The 16,651-nt window shown below is 37.2% G+C and overlaps 1 protein-coding gene across 1 annotated transcript in view; it reads right to left on the reverse strand.

Annotated features, from left to right (window-relative positions):
• Window positions 1-1,441: 1,441 nt before the first annotated feature.
• The window catches only part of LOC306881674 (sodium/potassium/calcium exchanger 3), a gene marked incomplete at both ends in the record, with an annotated part of 35,772 nt that continues 20,562 nt past the window's right edge, over window positions 1,442-16,651 (reverse strand). Inside the window, 13 exons of the mRNA XM_079435872.1 lie at window positions 1,442-1,552; window positions 2,517-2,582; window positions 2,673-2,785; window positions 3,321-3,435; window positions 3,552-3,718; window positions 4,871-5,090; window positions 8,042-8,208; window positions 8,323-8,465; window positions 13,564-13,617; window positions 13,843-13,868; window positions 14,030-14,104; window positions 14,274-14,377; window positions 15,201-15,285. Of these exons, the coding sequence (XP_079291998.1) occupies window positions 1,442-1,552; window positions 2,517-2,582; window positions 2,673-2,785; window positions 3,321-3,435; window positions 3,552-3,718; window positions 4,871-5,090; window positions 8,042-8,208; window positions 8,323-8,465; window positions 13,564-13,617; window positions 13,843-13,868; window positions 14,030-14,104; window positions 14,274-14,377; window positions 15,201-15,285 (1,446 nt within the window). The remainder of the gene's footprint in view (window positions 1,553-2,516; window positions 2,583-2,672; window positions 2,786-3,320; window positions 3,436-3,551; window positions 3,719-4,870; window positions 5,091-8,041; window positions 8,209-8,322; window positions 8,466-13,563; window positions 13,618-13,842; window positions 13,869-14,029; window positions 14,105-14,273; window positions 14,378-15,200; window positions 15,286-16,651) is intronic.

A 16,651-nucleotide genomic window follows, 5' to 3' on the forward strand; every position in this document is an offset into this window, starting at 1 on the left:
CATGCTTAAATGTAATCGTTTTGTAATCATTCTGGCCCAGCTCCACTACAGGTTTTTCATTTTCTCAGTGAGAGGGGCTGCATGCATAGGCTGTGAACGCAGACTGGCAATACTCTCTATTGGTGCTCTTGCAATGCAGCTCAGCCAATCAGAGCACAGCAACAGGGCTACCCTTGTGAAAAAGAAGTTGTAAAGAAGAAATAGTTTTCAGTGTGCACTTGTAGTGTACTTCAAATCTTAAAAGCATTTTTTTGAAAAACTGCTTGCAGATAATATAATAGTAATGAAATAAAAGGCCACTTAAGTGACTTAAAGAGAGACTTTCATGCCTTTCTGAACACACTTTAAGTATACTTTTAAAAAGTGACTGTAATAATGTCAAATTTACTTATAAATTAATTGTTATAATAATATTTGGCCCCACTTTATATTAAGTGGCCTTAACTATGTACTTACATAATAAATAAACAGCAAAACACGTTTGCTGCTATTGAGGTGGGATATGGGTAAGGTTAGGGACAGGTTAAGTGGTATGGGTCGGTTTAAGTGTAGGTTAAGGTGTAATTATAAATGTAATTACAGGTGTAATTACATGCAGGTGTTTTTAAAATATAAGTACAATGTAAAAACATGTATGTACACAATAAGTGCATTGTATCAAATTATTAATTTAAATGTAAGTACATAGTTGTTAAGGCCACTTAATATAAAGTGGGACCTTATATTTTGTTGTGTTTTAAAGAAGTACTCTTATTTTTACTAAAGCACATGTACTGTAAAGTACTTGATTATAATTTGGAACTGTAGGGTTCTATTCAACATTGCATTTAAAGTTAATATATTTTAAATGTACTATATTGCAACTTCATCATTATAAATGTGTAATTACAAATTTATTCAAATACTTTATACTTCATATGTTAAACACAACAGAAGTAAATGACATGTAAAAATGTGCTGTTCAACTAATTGCATTTAACATAAATTTAAACTACAACACAGTTTCGTTAATTGCAAATAACATTCAATTAAGTGTCTGAAAACATTACATTTAGCTCACACTTAGGTATATTAAATTATGTTACTTCCATAAGGGTAAAATACTGTCAAGAAGAATTACTGAAGTCATAAGCAGCTAAACGCTGTCTGACTAATAATTCAGTGTTCTTGTAAGTCGTCAGAAACCGTTATACTATACAGTAAACCTTCCAGCTTGAACTTAATTCGTTATTCAAAAACCTTATGTTTCTGCAGTGGACAGAACAAAGGACTGACGGGATCTTGAATGCCATTCTGAGTTTTTTTCTGTAGAGCACTAAAATTCCTCTCGCTGCTATTCTGTACACAGGCATGAAATCAGCCGATATTTAGTACCTGATCTACAGTAAAAGCACAATAATAATGAAACCAAAACAAGAACGCACTGAAGAGTGTGACGCCTCTAGAGCTGACCGAAGAGGATGGAGCAGAGCAGAAAGATGGAGTAAAGAAACATGAGACCAAGGCCTAGTCTCCGATCCAGCTTCCAGCCGTTCAGATGCACGCTCAGGACCTACAAGACACACAGAGTCAACATGGAAACTAATAGCATTGTGTATGTGTGTAATCAGGCTGCGACTGCATCCTTTCTGGTCATTCATTTTTATTCCTGCTTCTGGTCAGACAGCATGCATTTCCCATTTCTGACAGCAGATGGTGATGTACGTTTTCCTACCGGCATATTAAAACATGTCTAATAGATGTTGAAACATGAGTAATCTGAAATATTACATTAGAATTTTAGGGTCTAATGTTTATACATCACAGGTCACCAGCTTCACTAGCGATTGCCGTCATTGACATGAGGCTAGATTTGTTACAGGCATTATTTTCCGCTCTTAAAATGTGCATTTGTAGCATTTAAAATTATGTTTTTATATTTAATTAATATAATTAATCTAATAGTTAAATATAATATTTCAATCAGTTAATTCACATTAAATATTGGTATTTTTACTATTCATTTTTATACGAATTACACTGTATTTTCTAAACTACACTGTAAATTTCTAGATTAAAATTAAAATTTTGTTCAAATATTAACCCCCCCTCCCCCCCTCCCCTTCATTATTTATATACACTGCTTTACACAACATAATATTTAAATTATTTATAAATTCAGTAAACTTCTGTCCAGAGAAATGTTGGAAATTGCACATTTATTTACTTTAATTTTAAACTCAATTGAATGAATTATTAGCTTTTCATCATCTCATGAACCCACTGCAGTTCCCTCACCAACCACCTTCTGGGAAACCCTACTGTAGAGCAGTGGTCCATGTGAGATGAGCTCAGTGTAGATTTCTGTGAACTACTCGTCTATCTTTTATGGAATATTTTTAAACTGATTTGCCAATTAAGCCTGTGAGATCTGTGGCTGTGCAAGGTCTTAACAATTCTAGAACCCCAAAAAGAAGCTGCAGACCAAATATGGTGTATGTTCTTGTATGTAGTGATTATGGGTAGGCATTACTCACCGTGAGGAAGACTGATGCGAGCAGCAGGATGACAGAATAGACCAGGCCTTTATTATTGATGAATACCTGACAAAAGACACAGAGCGGTCAGAGCAAAGCATCAGCGGAAACACTGCATCTGCACTGGATGAACGGTAAAATATGTCAAACGCTCACTGCTGATCCATAGTCTACTACAAGTGTCCTCAGAGCCCAGGGGAAGCCCAGTCCCAGCAGGATGTCAAAGATATTGCTGCCGATGGAGTTCGACACTGCCATGTCCCCCCTTCCTGAGAAACAAAATACAACCAGAATGTAATGCGTTTTACAAATAGCCTGCTAAAACAAGCTGGCAACATGTTGAAACATCAAAATGTTAAAACATGCTAGCAACATGCTATAACATTCAAAAATATGCTAAAGCATGTTAGCTATTTATCGACTATCTGGCCTTAAAACCTTCAATATTATACATTTAAAAAATTCTTTAAACAATTTAAAAACTTTAAACAATCTTCATTTTAAAACTACTTTAAACTTTTCGCCAGGCTTTCTCAAGCCAACACCAAAGTTTGTCTTGAATTTATTTTTTTAAATCTAGTTTAAAACTCCATGTGAATGAATTTCACTGAATTTAATTTATTTGAATTCTACATAAATTATATTTCAAATTGATAATTCTACATCCTTTCTTCTACCTCAGGTCAAATTCAGACATTGAATTAGAATTTTACAGACATTCTTTGTATTAGGTAACAAAAATTATATTAAAGATAATAAAAGCATGCATACAAACAATTTATTATGCATATAAAGGTTACACACCTTGGCGGGCAACTATGAGGCTCGCCATGCAGTCGGGTACACTAGTGCCAGCAGCCAGGAAAGTGATTCCCATGATGTAATCAGGAATATCTAGTGTGTAGCTGATGATGGTGACCTGCAAAACACGCCACATAATGACAAAAATCAGCATAATCCACAAACTAATGGAATGAGAAGAGAGTAAAGATATGGTATATTTAATACAAATGTCTATTTTTGATCTTTCCTTACCATCCACACCATGAGGTAGGAAAAAATAGCAATCCAAAGGGTTGAAGCAATGAAAGTCATCATGAACCAGCGATGCCAACGTGGCAAAACACAGTTAGGCACTGTGTAATACAGCAGAACAGCCAGCGGCCAGGACACAAGCCACTTCAGACGCGCACAGGAGCCCGCTAATGCACACAAGATACAGAGACTAAATAACCACAAAATATTCTCAAAGCACTATTTTGATTACTTCTGAATACATTTTTCGGGAAAAAAAAAAAAAAAAAAAAAAATATATATATATATATATATGCATGTATGTATATACACAATTATTTATTAAGATGGACAATAATGGTCCTATCGGAATAGTTCGCCCAAAAATGAAAATTTGCTGATAAATGAATGTTCAAAATGTAGATGAGTTCATTTGTTCATGAGAACAGATTTGGAGAAATGTAGCATTCCATCACTTGTTCACCAATGGATCCTCCACAGTGAATGGGTGCCGTCAGAAGGAGTGTCGAAACATCACAATAATCCACCAGTAATCCACACCACTCCAGTCCATCAATTAACATCCTGAGAAGCCAAAAGCTGTGTGTTTGCATTTACATTTATTCATTTAGCTGACGCTTTTATCCAAAGCGACTTACAATTGCTATATATGTCAGAGGTCGCACGCCTCTGGAGCAACTAGGGGGTTAAGTGTCTTGCTCAGGGACACATTGGTGTCTCACAGTGGATTCGAACCCGGGTCTCTTACAACAAAGGCATGTGTCTTATCCACTGCACCATCACCACCCCCTTTTGTATTTGTGAGATAGAAATCACTCATTAAGACATTTTCAACTTCAAACCATTGCTTGTGGCTAAACTATGAGTCCTCTATCCATAATATTGCTTTCTCCAATAAAAATGTTGTCTCTTTGGAGTGTTGTGGATTATTGTGATGTTTTTATCAGCTGTTTGGACACTCATTCTGACGGCACCCATTCACTGCAGAGCATCCATTGTTGAGACACTGATGGAATGCTACTTTTCTCCAAATATGTTCTGGCGTAGAATCTACTCATTTTAGATGACGTGAGGGTGAGAACAATTTCATTTTGGGCTGAACTGTTCCTTTAACGTGAAGCTGCTTTAAAACAATCAGTTTTGTATAAAGCACTATATAAACAAATGTGAGTTGAGTTAACTTGACAATACATACTGTTGTATACATAAACTGTAACTAGAGATTCTTTAAGGCCTACCAAAAGCAGCAGAATAAACCAATAAGCAAAACCTGTATATTTTAACACTTATTTGAATTCGACTGGGTTTCATGCACTAACCAGGAATTTGGAGAGGTTTGAACATTTCATCCCTTTCCTCATCTTCTTCTTCAGGCTGAGAGTTTTCCACCTCCACCTTCACTCCTTTCTTACCATCCGTCGTTTCTGTGTCCTCGGGTGCCTGCTGTGCTTCAACACTTCCTTCGTTTACGATCCCTCTAGAGCCGAAGACCTTCACTGAGGTCCTGCTCCTCTTGTCCTCCCGGAGCAGTCTCTGTCTCTGAAAAGAGCAAAGGAAAAGAGAGGCATTGACCTTTTGTTGTGTCATTAGTGTCAATGGCAGTTGCATCATACAGTGTTATTAAAATTTTCTTGTAAAACATGCTCCAATAATGTTTTATTCATAACTTTAAACATTTTTTTTTATAGTGTACTTAAAAGTTTTGACAAAAAAACTACATTATTAATTTTGACAAACTGTCCTATTTATTCTATGATATATAGAACATATGATATGCATGATAAAAAAAAATGATTAGACATATTTGTCTTCAGTACTATCAAAACTATTACAGCTTTTCTCAATTGCTTTGGCTCAGTTCTCAAATGAGAGTTCTTTTTTTTTCAGATGTTTGAACAATTAGTTTCTTGTTCACATCAGATTTTAATTTCTTATTGATTTAAATTGATTCTAAAATTTGCACAATAACTAAATGCACATGGCTTGTTGATCAAAACTGATGTTGATTCTCAGTGAAACTGTCAAACTCTTCATAACTTCTAAACGTTCTTGCATCGTATGAGCCATCACATGCAAAATTATCCGTTCAGTTATCAAAAGCTATCAGACAAGCGTGTAAATTCCATAAATATCAGACATGGAATGGTTATAATGTCTGCTAAATTGGCAATTAGGGTTGCAAAGGGGTGAAAAAATTCTTGAAAGTTTCCAGAATTTTTGGAAAATTGTGTGTATTTTTTGGACACTTTTGGAAAATATTTGTACATTTTCAGAAACTTTTGGAAAATTACCAGAAATTCACTGGAAAAATTCTGCCCCTTTGCAAGCCTACATGCCATTTTAATGAAATGGGGATCACAATGAGCAGAACTGGCCCCCCGACTGACCCTGGTTTCTCCCAAGGTTTCTTCTCCATTTCTGTCACCGATGACAAAAATGACTCTGTTATTGTCCTCTTGCATTATTGACAAACTATTTTCCTGTTTATCACTGTAAAGATGCTTTGACACAATCAGTATTGTATAAAGTGCTATATATAAATAAAGGGGACTTGACAATATTACCTAGTCAAGTTTGGAAGCATATATATAGACAGTTTGTCCAGCACAATCACTACCATTTTTTAAGGAGGACGAACGTCACAACCCTAAACAGCAGCAGCTGCAGCAGTGCTGTATAAATACATTTATATTTGTACAGTACATGTATTATTGTAGAAATGTGTTATGTGTAAATTGTGATGTTCACAGTTGCTTGTTGTGGAAGAGCAAAATGAATATATATAAGAATGTGTGGTGGTGCTGGTGTGAGGGGAAGACAACAGAGAGTGTAAAAATGAATAAGCAATGGTGAAAATTCAGTTTACATGTAACACATTTCTACAATAATAAATGTACTGTATAAATAAAAACTTTCCCCAACACATTTTACCTACGGTTGAAATACCGTATGTATCTACAGTTTTTCTCATTCACATTTCTCGAATCATCCTTGATATTTGCAAAGAAGTATATGCATTTCTCTAAACAAGTCGTACAAACAGCACCACACAATGGATTTCCTGCAAAAGACTGTAGCTTACTCAAAACCTTTAGTTCATCTCTCAAAATTATTTATGTCTATGAACATATCAGTGCCATTAGAATGAAAAGTACTTATGTCATTGTTCACAAACAAGATAGGCAAAATGCTTAGTCTTGTTGTCAATATAACACTGCACTCTGTTAGTATTACCTGATGTAAACTATGACAACAGTTTGGATGAGAGTTACTGTACTGAAATGCAGAAGGCTGCACTTCTTATGCATGCCATATATCCATTTCAAAAGTTCAAATTTACACATTACTGTATGTGGCATATTGATTGAAAGAGACTGGATAGGATTCAGTTACACTTGAGCAATTTCAGAGAACTGATTTATCATTGGTTGATCTACATTCTCTTTATTAGTGAAAGTCAAGATTTCATGGCAAATTTACAAATAGTGTAATAGAAATGTGTTGAAAATATGCTTGACAGTTTATGATAACTAGATCAAGCATTTTGCATTTAATGACTTATACAATGAACTAATGACTGTTGTCGTGATGTTTTGAAGGGTAAGACTATAGCACAGAGAACTATATAATACATTTTGAGCAACATGACATTAGCAACCTCCTGGACATTAACCAATCTGGCTTCAGAAGTTGACATTTGAATGAAACTGCCTTGCTCTCAGTTGTTGAAGCCCTAAGACTTGCAAGAGCGGCTTCCAAGTCTTCATTACTTATCTAACTGGATCTGTCTCCTGCTTTTGATACGGTCAACCACCAGATCCTTCTGTCAACCCTATTTGAGAAAGGGCATCTCAGGAACCGCACTACAGTGCTTTGAATCTTACCTCTAGGTCCTTCAAGGTAACTTGGAGAGGTGAGGTATCCAAGTCGCAGCATCTAGCTACTGGGGTGCCTCAGGGCTCAGTTCTTGGACCAATTCTCTTTTCTGTCTACATGGCATCACTAGGTTCTGTCATTCAGAACGGCTATGCTGATGACACTCAACTCTACCTCTCATTCCATCCTGATGATCCGACAATATCTGCTCGCATCTCAGCATGTCTAACAGACATTTATTGCTGGATGAAGGACCATCACCTTCAACTCATCCTAGCTAAGACATAACTGCTTGTAGTTTCAGCAAACCCATCACTTCATCACAATTTCACCTTCCAGTTATACTCATCAACCATAACTCCTTCAAAAACAGCCAGAAACCTTGGAGTTGTGATTGATAATAAGCTGAATTTCTCAGAGCACATTGCTAAAAATGCCCGGTCCTCTAGATTTACATTATACAATATTAAGAAGATCAGGCCCTTTCTCTTGGCACATACTCTAAAAACATACTCTAATATCTTTACTACCTTAATTCAAATACAGGAATTGAATTGGAATTTAAAGGATATTCTCTGTATTATGTAATATAAAAAAGTGATGTTGGAGTTCACCTCACTGATGAGCATGCGTCCGGCCATAGTGAGACGTGTACGTGGAGAGAAATGCGGTGTGATCATGACACGCAGTCCAGCCTCTGGGAATGAGAGCTGGTGTGGCCTCAAGATGAGCAGCTCATCCACCATCACCACTGGAGACTCTTGTCCTGAACCTGCTGGAGCTGAGAACAAATCCAAGAAACGCTTCTGCTTCAGGACCCAGTCTTCATTTTGGACATGCATGCTATGAGAACCAAAAGAATCAAAAGCAATTCAAAACATACATGCATGAGTACCTTTCCTCAACAGCACCATGGAGGTGTTACCGTTTGTTCCTGCTTCATCAGCCTCTTTATCTCTGGACGTTTGTTTCCTGACACAACATTGGCCAGGACTGCCACATGATCTCTGGACAAAGCTGGCAATCTGACTGTTGAACCTAAAAATGAAATTAAGGCAAAATATTTTTGCAAAATATTAGTTTTTTTTATGCCTTTTGGAAGACCTAGCACTATTTCATGCTTTTCATCTTAAGAAAGATCTTTCTTCCTCCCCATATTGCATGAAAACTAACTTGTTTAATGATGTGTGACAACCTCTTTAAGTAGGATTTCCATTGACTTAAGAAATCCAGGCAAACTATTTAACAAACAAGACTGATAACGGTTATCCAAAAAGACATGAGTAATAAAACATAAAAACACTTTCTTTAAAAAACTAATATATGAATGTTAATTTTACTGAAATCCTACTGATCTGTCACTTCCATAATAACTTGGAACACTGTGTGTGTGTGTGTGTGTGTGTGTATCTCTCTCTCTCTCTCTCTCTCTCTATATATATATATATTTAAATGGACCCACTTTATATTAAATGTCCCAAACTATTATGTACTTAAATTTCAATTAATCATTTGATACAATGCACTTATTGTGTACATACGTATATATTTAAAAATACCTTCCCCTGATTGCTTATGTATAATTTCTTTATTTACATCTATAGTTACAGTCAACCCTACCCTTTAAACCTAATCAGACCACTACACCTGTCACTTAACTTACCTATATCCCAGCTCAGTAGCAGAAAAAGTGATTTGCAATACAACATGTACACAAGTTCATTGTACAAAACAAATCATTATTTTTAAACTAAGTAAACAAACACACACACATACACTCTTCTTGTATAATTTTAGCACCTTCTAGTGGGACAGTTTTTAAATCCGTATATATCTGTGATTTGTGTTTCATAAGCAACCCTTAATCACATTGCATGCACGTATTCAGTGCTAAAAACATATTATATGCACGGTGTAAAAGCATTATTTTGTTGTTTTGTTTGTAAAAATGTTAGTCACACTTTATTTTAACGTCTAATTCTCGCTATTAACAAACCATATACAACTTTTGCCTAAATAAACTCCTAATTTGCTGCTTATTAAGAGTTAGTAGGGTAGTTGTTAAATTTAGGTATTGGGTGGGATTAAGGATGTAGATTATGTCATGCAGAATATGTGCTGTATAATACTAATAAACAGCCAATATGTCAATAATAGCCACGCTAATAGTTAATAGTGAGTGTTACCAAAATGTTTATTCTTGTTCATCTTACTAAATTTAATCACATATTTTCAGCACTTATCAGTATTACCAAAATACATACTGATCTCTGAAGCTTTGTTAATTATTTAATATAGAAATGAAAATAAATTGTAATTTATTCATAATATATATTTTAATGTATCAATTCTGCAGTTTCACAGTTGCTTCATAAACTTCAAAAGCTTCTCCAAAAGTTTTTGAGTCGCTGTTTCTTTTTAAGGCATCTGCTGGTGACATAAAGCACACCAGCATCCAAATCAACATATTCTTCATCTTTTCATCTTATCTGTATTGGATAAATATGTAATATCTTGAAATATCAACGTCTCTGTGACAAAACATGCTTCGACTTCCCTCCTCCAACAAAACAGAGAGGAGGGATGTTTATCTGAGGCTCGAACAGCTCAAGCCTCCCCTAATGGCCTTAAAAGGTGCTTAATGAAGGTTGTTGTCATGTAGAAGATCCTTATCTCTCTAGAAGCAGTGTCGTCTCTACAACACTGTTACTCATCAGCTCTCCTTTCCAAACAATACATGAAACGTGCTGCTCTCTCTCATACACATGCAAGAGGTGGTGTGCATTTGCAGTACATCAATAGGGCCTTTCGCACTGCTTTAGTTCCAGAACAAATAGTACAGTACTAAAGTACAGGGAAGATATTGCGCGCACCAGCCATTTAAAGGGTTGCATTCGCACCGACAGTGGGTACTAACGGAAAGGAGGACTAAGAATCTCCAACGACAATTTGCAGTGTTACATTTCATTGAGGCTGATAGAAGCACAAAACGCCGTAGACGAAGTCTTCAGGTAAATGCCGTTTATAAATGCTCTCAGTATGATACAATGTTTACACAGTATATGTTTACACAGTGTTTTAAATCATGGCGGGTGAGGGCGTTTTCGTACGTGTTTAGCCAATCAGCGTACACTTACATCACGGATAGTTCCTAGAACTGTTTTAGACCCTACTCTGAAGTAGTCAAGATCAAAACAGAGTTCCTGGAACTAAAACCGTTCCTAGTTCCCGCGGTGCGTACACACCAAAAAGTGGGTAGTTCCACAATTAGTTTGGGTACTGTGAAAAATGAAAAGGTTCCTGCGGTGCGAAAGGCCCTATTATGGCCCGGTTTCACAGACAGGGCTTAGACTAAGCCAGGATTAGGCCATAGTTCAATTAGGACATTTAAGTAATTTTTATTAACATGCCTTAGAAAAAAACATTACCGGTGTGCATCTTGAGACAAAACAAAGGCACAGATAATTTTTAAGATCAATCAGTGCAAGTTTCTTTCAGTTTGTCAGGTTTTGTGCTCAGTTATGCCTTAGATTCGCCACTTGATAGGGCTATTTTCCCTGAGTTTCCTTGTCTCTGCTAATTAGGATTATTAGTTCCAGCCCTGACTAGTTCTGTTTCCCTATTTATGTGGTCCTCTTTTTGTCACTCCTGCTTGGTTATTTGAACTATGCTGGTGCCTCTGTAAGTTTTTTTTTAGCCTTTAGTGTTTCGTTGTTATTTTTTGCCATTGGATGTATTTAGCATTAGTTTCCTTTTGAGAGGATTTTTGCTCTTTGGAGTACTTTATTTTTGGGAACTGTTTATTTTTTTCAAGACCACATTTTTGTTGGGGATTGTATGCGAAGACCTTTTGTTTTTGCTCTTGGAAATAAAGAATTTTTTTGGTGCCTCGCATGTGGGTCCAATACCCTTCTGAGTAACAGTGGTAGAGCATCACACTATGGCACCGGAGACCTAGGTTCGAGTCCTGGTCCTGACACAGTTAACACAGCTCAGACTTACACTTTAGTCTGGGACTAGGCTTAAGCCTTGTCTGTGAAACTTGGGGTATATGTAATTTCATGATTATTTCTGTTGTCTTTGAAATGAAATTTAACAAACTATTAATTTTACCATTACAAAGGTCACTTCTTAAAGTGTACGTAAGTATGTTAAGAAATTAAAGTGTCTCTAATTCACTTAAGTGGCCTTTTATTTCATTAATACTGGATATAATCGGCAAGTACAGTGTTTTTTTTTTTTTTTTTTTCTTAAATATACTACACATGCACATTCAATATAATTAAGAGCACTTATTTTTCATAGGGGATTCATCACACAATACTTAAGTTAATTTCTATGGCCAGTATCTGTGGTCTTCGGTTTAATTAGACTAGAGACCGTACTCTGTTACAAACGTAACCTCAGTTCCCTGAGATACGGGAATGAGTACTGCGTCTTGCTAAAGATGCTTATGGAAAAAAGTCCTTTTTTTCTCCTGACTGAAGCCTATTCAATCACGCAGTGTAACTGCACGGCCATCATGCTGCACGGACTTATGGCTGTGAAGCCCGCCAGAACTGAACTTGAGGAAACTCCGATGAACTCCGCAGATGAAATGTTGACACTGCTGGGTGTATGAGGGGAAAAATGTAACTTTTTGAGACAAAGACTTAGTTGGCTTTGTCGGCGCCGATAGCCTAGTGGGCAGTGCGCCGAGTTCAATTCCTGGCTCAAGGACCTTTCATGATCCCACCCCCCTCTCTCACACACATTGCTTCCTGTCTCCTCTACACTGTCCTATCGTAATAAAGGCAAAAAAACACTAAAAATAAATCTTAGTTGGCTTATTAACTACTGTAGCTTCACCAGAGAAACTAAACTTCATCCTGTCTCCTGCATCCACTCCACTGAGGGGCCGTTGCTTCGTGACATGTCTTCTCCCCGATTCAGTTTGCCCGGAACATGCATTGCCCTCAGCGAGCACAGATTGAGCTGAGCCCATTCACTAGTACAAAAAGTCGCCTCGATGACAGGCCCCCTTGATGGTTTATGTAAGACACTACAGTTATGCTGTCCGAGCGGAGCAGGACGTGGTGTCCCATCTGTCTGGTAAGAAGGTTTGACTGGCCCGACATACTGCCAGCGTCTCTAGGCAGTTGATGTGTAGACTGTCCTCCTCTTTTGACCAATGGCCAAATAATGGTTTCCCTTCGCACAGAGCTCCCCAACCTGTGTTGGACGCATCTGTCGAGATTACCTTCCACCTGTAAACCATTCCCAGGGGAACGCCCTGCACCAGGCATTGAACATTCGTCCATGGGGCCAGGGCTGATACACAGGCCCGGTCTACCCTGATAAGCAGACATCCATGATGCCATGCCTGGGATGGAACTCATGGTTTCAGCCAGTACTGAAGGGGGTGCATACGAAGTAGGTTCAACCATAATACTTGAGACGCTGCAGCCATAAGGTCCAGCAGTTTCTGAAACGGTCTCTGGTGAAGCTACAGTAGTTAATAAGCCAACTTAGTATTTTTTTTAAGATTTATTTTTGGTGTGTTTTTGCCTTTATTACGATAGGACAGTGTAAAGGAGACAGGAAGCAATGTGTGTGAGAGAGGGGGTGGGATCAGGAAAGGTCCTCGAGCCAGGATTCGAACTCGGCGCACTGCCCACTAGGCTATCGGCGCCGACAAAGCCAACTAAGTCTTTATTGTCTCAAAAAGTTACATTTTTCCCCTCATACACACAGCAGTGTCAACATTTCATCTGAGGAGTTCATCTGAGTTTCCTCAAGTTCAGTTTGTCCATTAATGTAGCACTCTTTAACTAGCATTCCTTTAAAAATGAAAATACACCAATATTACTGACATGCTCGTGACCAAGCTTTTACTGACAACCAAGACCAAAGTGAGAAATTTTCACAAGTGTTCTAGCATGAATTGTGCGATGAAGTGTGTGAAATTAAGAATGGACCTGGGTTTGGTGTTTCAGAAAATCTTGAAATGTCTTCTAAAATGTTCCAAAAATAGGTGATAAATGTTGAGGCACCTGAATACTTTAAGAACACTGTTCAATACACTCTCTAAATGCTCTGTGAAGGTATTCAGTATTTGCGCTACAGTCTCTGTGATGGAGAACTGCATAATACTCACTTCATGATAAGGATGTAGACTCCATACATAGAGATCAGAAGCATAGATTCCCACCTGTAACAATGCATTAATAATTCAAATATTATTAAAACAGCTCACATATGTGTTCGTGAACATTGCATTCATGCATATAGCAAACGCCTCATCAAAAAAGCAATTCAGCAATATTAACTTCCTAATGCTTCTAGATAATTACAGTACTGTAATACCTCTGCAAATACATTACAATGATTCTCATCCGCTTGAACATGTGGACATGGGTGTAGTTATGAGACTTACCATACAACTCTTTCATCATAGATAACCTGGATAAAATGAAGAAAACAAAGTGGTATTATGTGAATTTATCACAGAAGTAAATCTATAGACTAGTGCTGGCAGTCATTATTGATGCCCTGTTTATAATAGCTATAATGTCTCCCTCTCTTTTGTCCTCTCTCATATGCACAGTAACACTTAGACTCACCAAAATCAAGGCCAGCACTGAGAAGATGTAGTACAGCGAGTCTCTGAACAGAGACCACCAGGTCAGGGTCACCGTCTTGAGCAGAAAAGGACAAAAGACACAAGAAACTGTGGCAATATACATATTTAAAGTCTTCAGTGTGATTCCAATGAACAATGGCTAAACTAAGTCTTTACGTGTGCATCGAATCATTAATATTTTGTAGCTCCTTTGGATACTTAGATAGCAAGATGAGTATGTCTACCTGACGGGCAAAGATGCCACACACTCCAATGATGACCAGTATGTTGAAGACAGCCGATCCAACAATGGTGCCAACGCCGAGATCTCCCTTCGTGATGAACACACCTGCCAGTCAAGCACATGAACAATGGTCACATATGCGATACGAAATCAAACTGATTTCACATTTTACTGTGTGGTATCAATTTTGAAATCAGAGGAATTGGTCAAATATATTAATATTTATCCCAGAAATGCACTGTTTGGCCATTTAACCCTTTAAAACCTACTGTATCATATATGATATGCAAATTTCAAAGGTCTTTAAGTTAATAAACAAAACTTTGCTTAAAAACCGGTTATACACAATCTACTACATGCTTTCTGTCGTCTGACTGATTAGTTTACACTTGTTTAGCAACTAAAAGACCACCTTCAGCTCTTGATTCATGTGTTTATTTTTTTGCTGTGCAATCTTTACTGATTTTTATAAAGTAAACGTAAGAACAACTTTTATATTGTTAGTAATATTTGACAATGAACACTTACTGGACTAAAGCAACTTAGGTTTATTTGATTATCCTCGTCATTTTTTTTTTTAGAAAAATCATGTTCAAATGAGAGTCTCAAATATGAACATCAAGCTTTTGAGGAATGTTTATTTGTTCATCTCTCAATCGTCTTTGTATTGCATCGCATTATATGTTTTTAAACTACAGAGATTTGAACGTAGAACTAAGACATACTATTGGGAGATATACAGTGATAACTGACATTTCATTTATAGGCATTATGTTGGCCGCTTTACTTTTATAAAGATCTCTTTGATTTATATTACAAGCTTACTTGTAATGTAAATCAATTACTTAAGATGTACTGTAGTATATATATATCTTGCACCTTATTTCACATAAGTGGAGGTTCAAAAATTGTGCAAAAGCGAACTTACCAATTAAGGAAGTAAACAATTCTGGAGCTGAACTTCCTGCAGCCATGAAAGTCGCCCCAGCCACATCTTCACTCAGCTGCAGATTCTAATCAAGAGCATCATATAAATGATTAATCATGAGTACTAGCAATAATGCACAACTAATAAACTTTTCTCTTTGTCCTACACATTGTTTCAAGATATTTGTCTGCACTCATGGATACAGCATCAAGTGCCACGTACTTCAACCAATCAAAAAACAAGTGCTCTTGCAGTAGTGGCCAAAATTATTAGAACACCTGACAGATCTGGAAAATATTGACCTTTTTTTTGCCTCCAAATCATGATTTCAATTCATAATGATCATGAAGCATGCAGATGGTTGCTCTGAGCACAACAAATATCATATGAAATGATCCATACTGTTTTTAACCACTTTTAACTTTAATATTTGGTATGTCCACCTTTTGCAGCAATTACAGCAGCACATCTCTCTGGCATAGTGTCAATATATTTCTGAGAACTTCAACACTAATGTCATCCCATGCCTTCTGCAACTCAATCCAAAGGCCTTCCTTTGAATGTGCAATAGATCTGTCCAGTTTATTTTCCAACTTGCCTCAAATTTTCTCGATGAGGTTGAGGTCTGGACTTTGTGGGGGCAGTCCATAATTTTCAATGTTCCAGCAGATTCCTTCCGTCGCAGGTAGTTCCGGCAATAGTTAGAAGAATGTTTATGTTTGTTATTGGAAAAAAATCCAGGCCCAATAAATCGATGGTTCCAGATGGTACTCACCAGAATGTTGTGGCATACCTTCTTATCCATGATGCCATTAATTTTCACTAAGTCCCCTGTTCCTGAGGCTGAAATGGCACTCCATACCATAATACTACCCCCTCCATGTTTAACTGTTGGCAAGAGACACTCATTTTCATATCTCTCCCCTTCCCTCTGTCGAACATACACTCTTAGCTTGTTGCCAAACTGTTCAAACGTGGACTCATCAGTCCACAACACTTTATACCAGTCTTCCTTTGTCCATTTCTTGTTATTTTTTAAAATTTCAGGTGTTTCACTTTATTTTTCTCTTTCAGTAATGGTTTCTTTGCTGCTATTTTATCAAAAAGTCCTTCTTATCCCAGTTTCCGATGTTGATCTCGTCACACAGGTCTTTCTTCGGTCCTTAAAACTGAGAATTTTTGAGATGCTTCACTTTTCTGTCTGAAAGTTTCTTTTTCTACCTCTCCCCTTTCGGTTCTGGTGTGAACTGGTGGCATCATGGAGATCTAAAGTGTACTTTACAGTGCTTGGACTGCATTTCACGTCCTTGGCTATGCGGCGCTAACTCCAGCCAGCATCAAAAATGGCCTTTATTCGAACCCGTTGCTCACTCGTTAGCTCCTTCTTCACCTTAGCCATGTTCAAAGCGCAACATGTGCTTCAAGACTACTTCTAGAGGCTTTGAATTTAT

This window comes from Barbus barbus (genome assembly GCF_936440315.1).
Source record: "Barbus barbus genome assembly, chromosome: 2".
Taxonomy (NCBI): domain Eukaryota; kingdom Metazoa; phylum Chordata; class Actinopteri; order Cypriniformes; family Cyprinidae; genus Barbus; species Barbus barbus.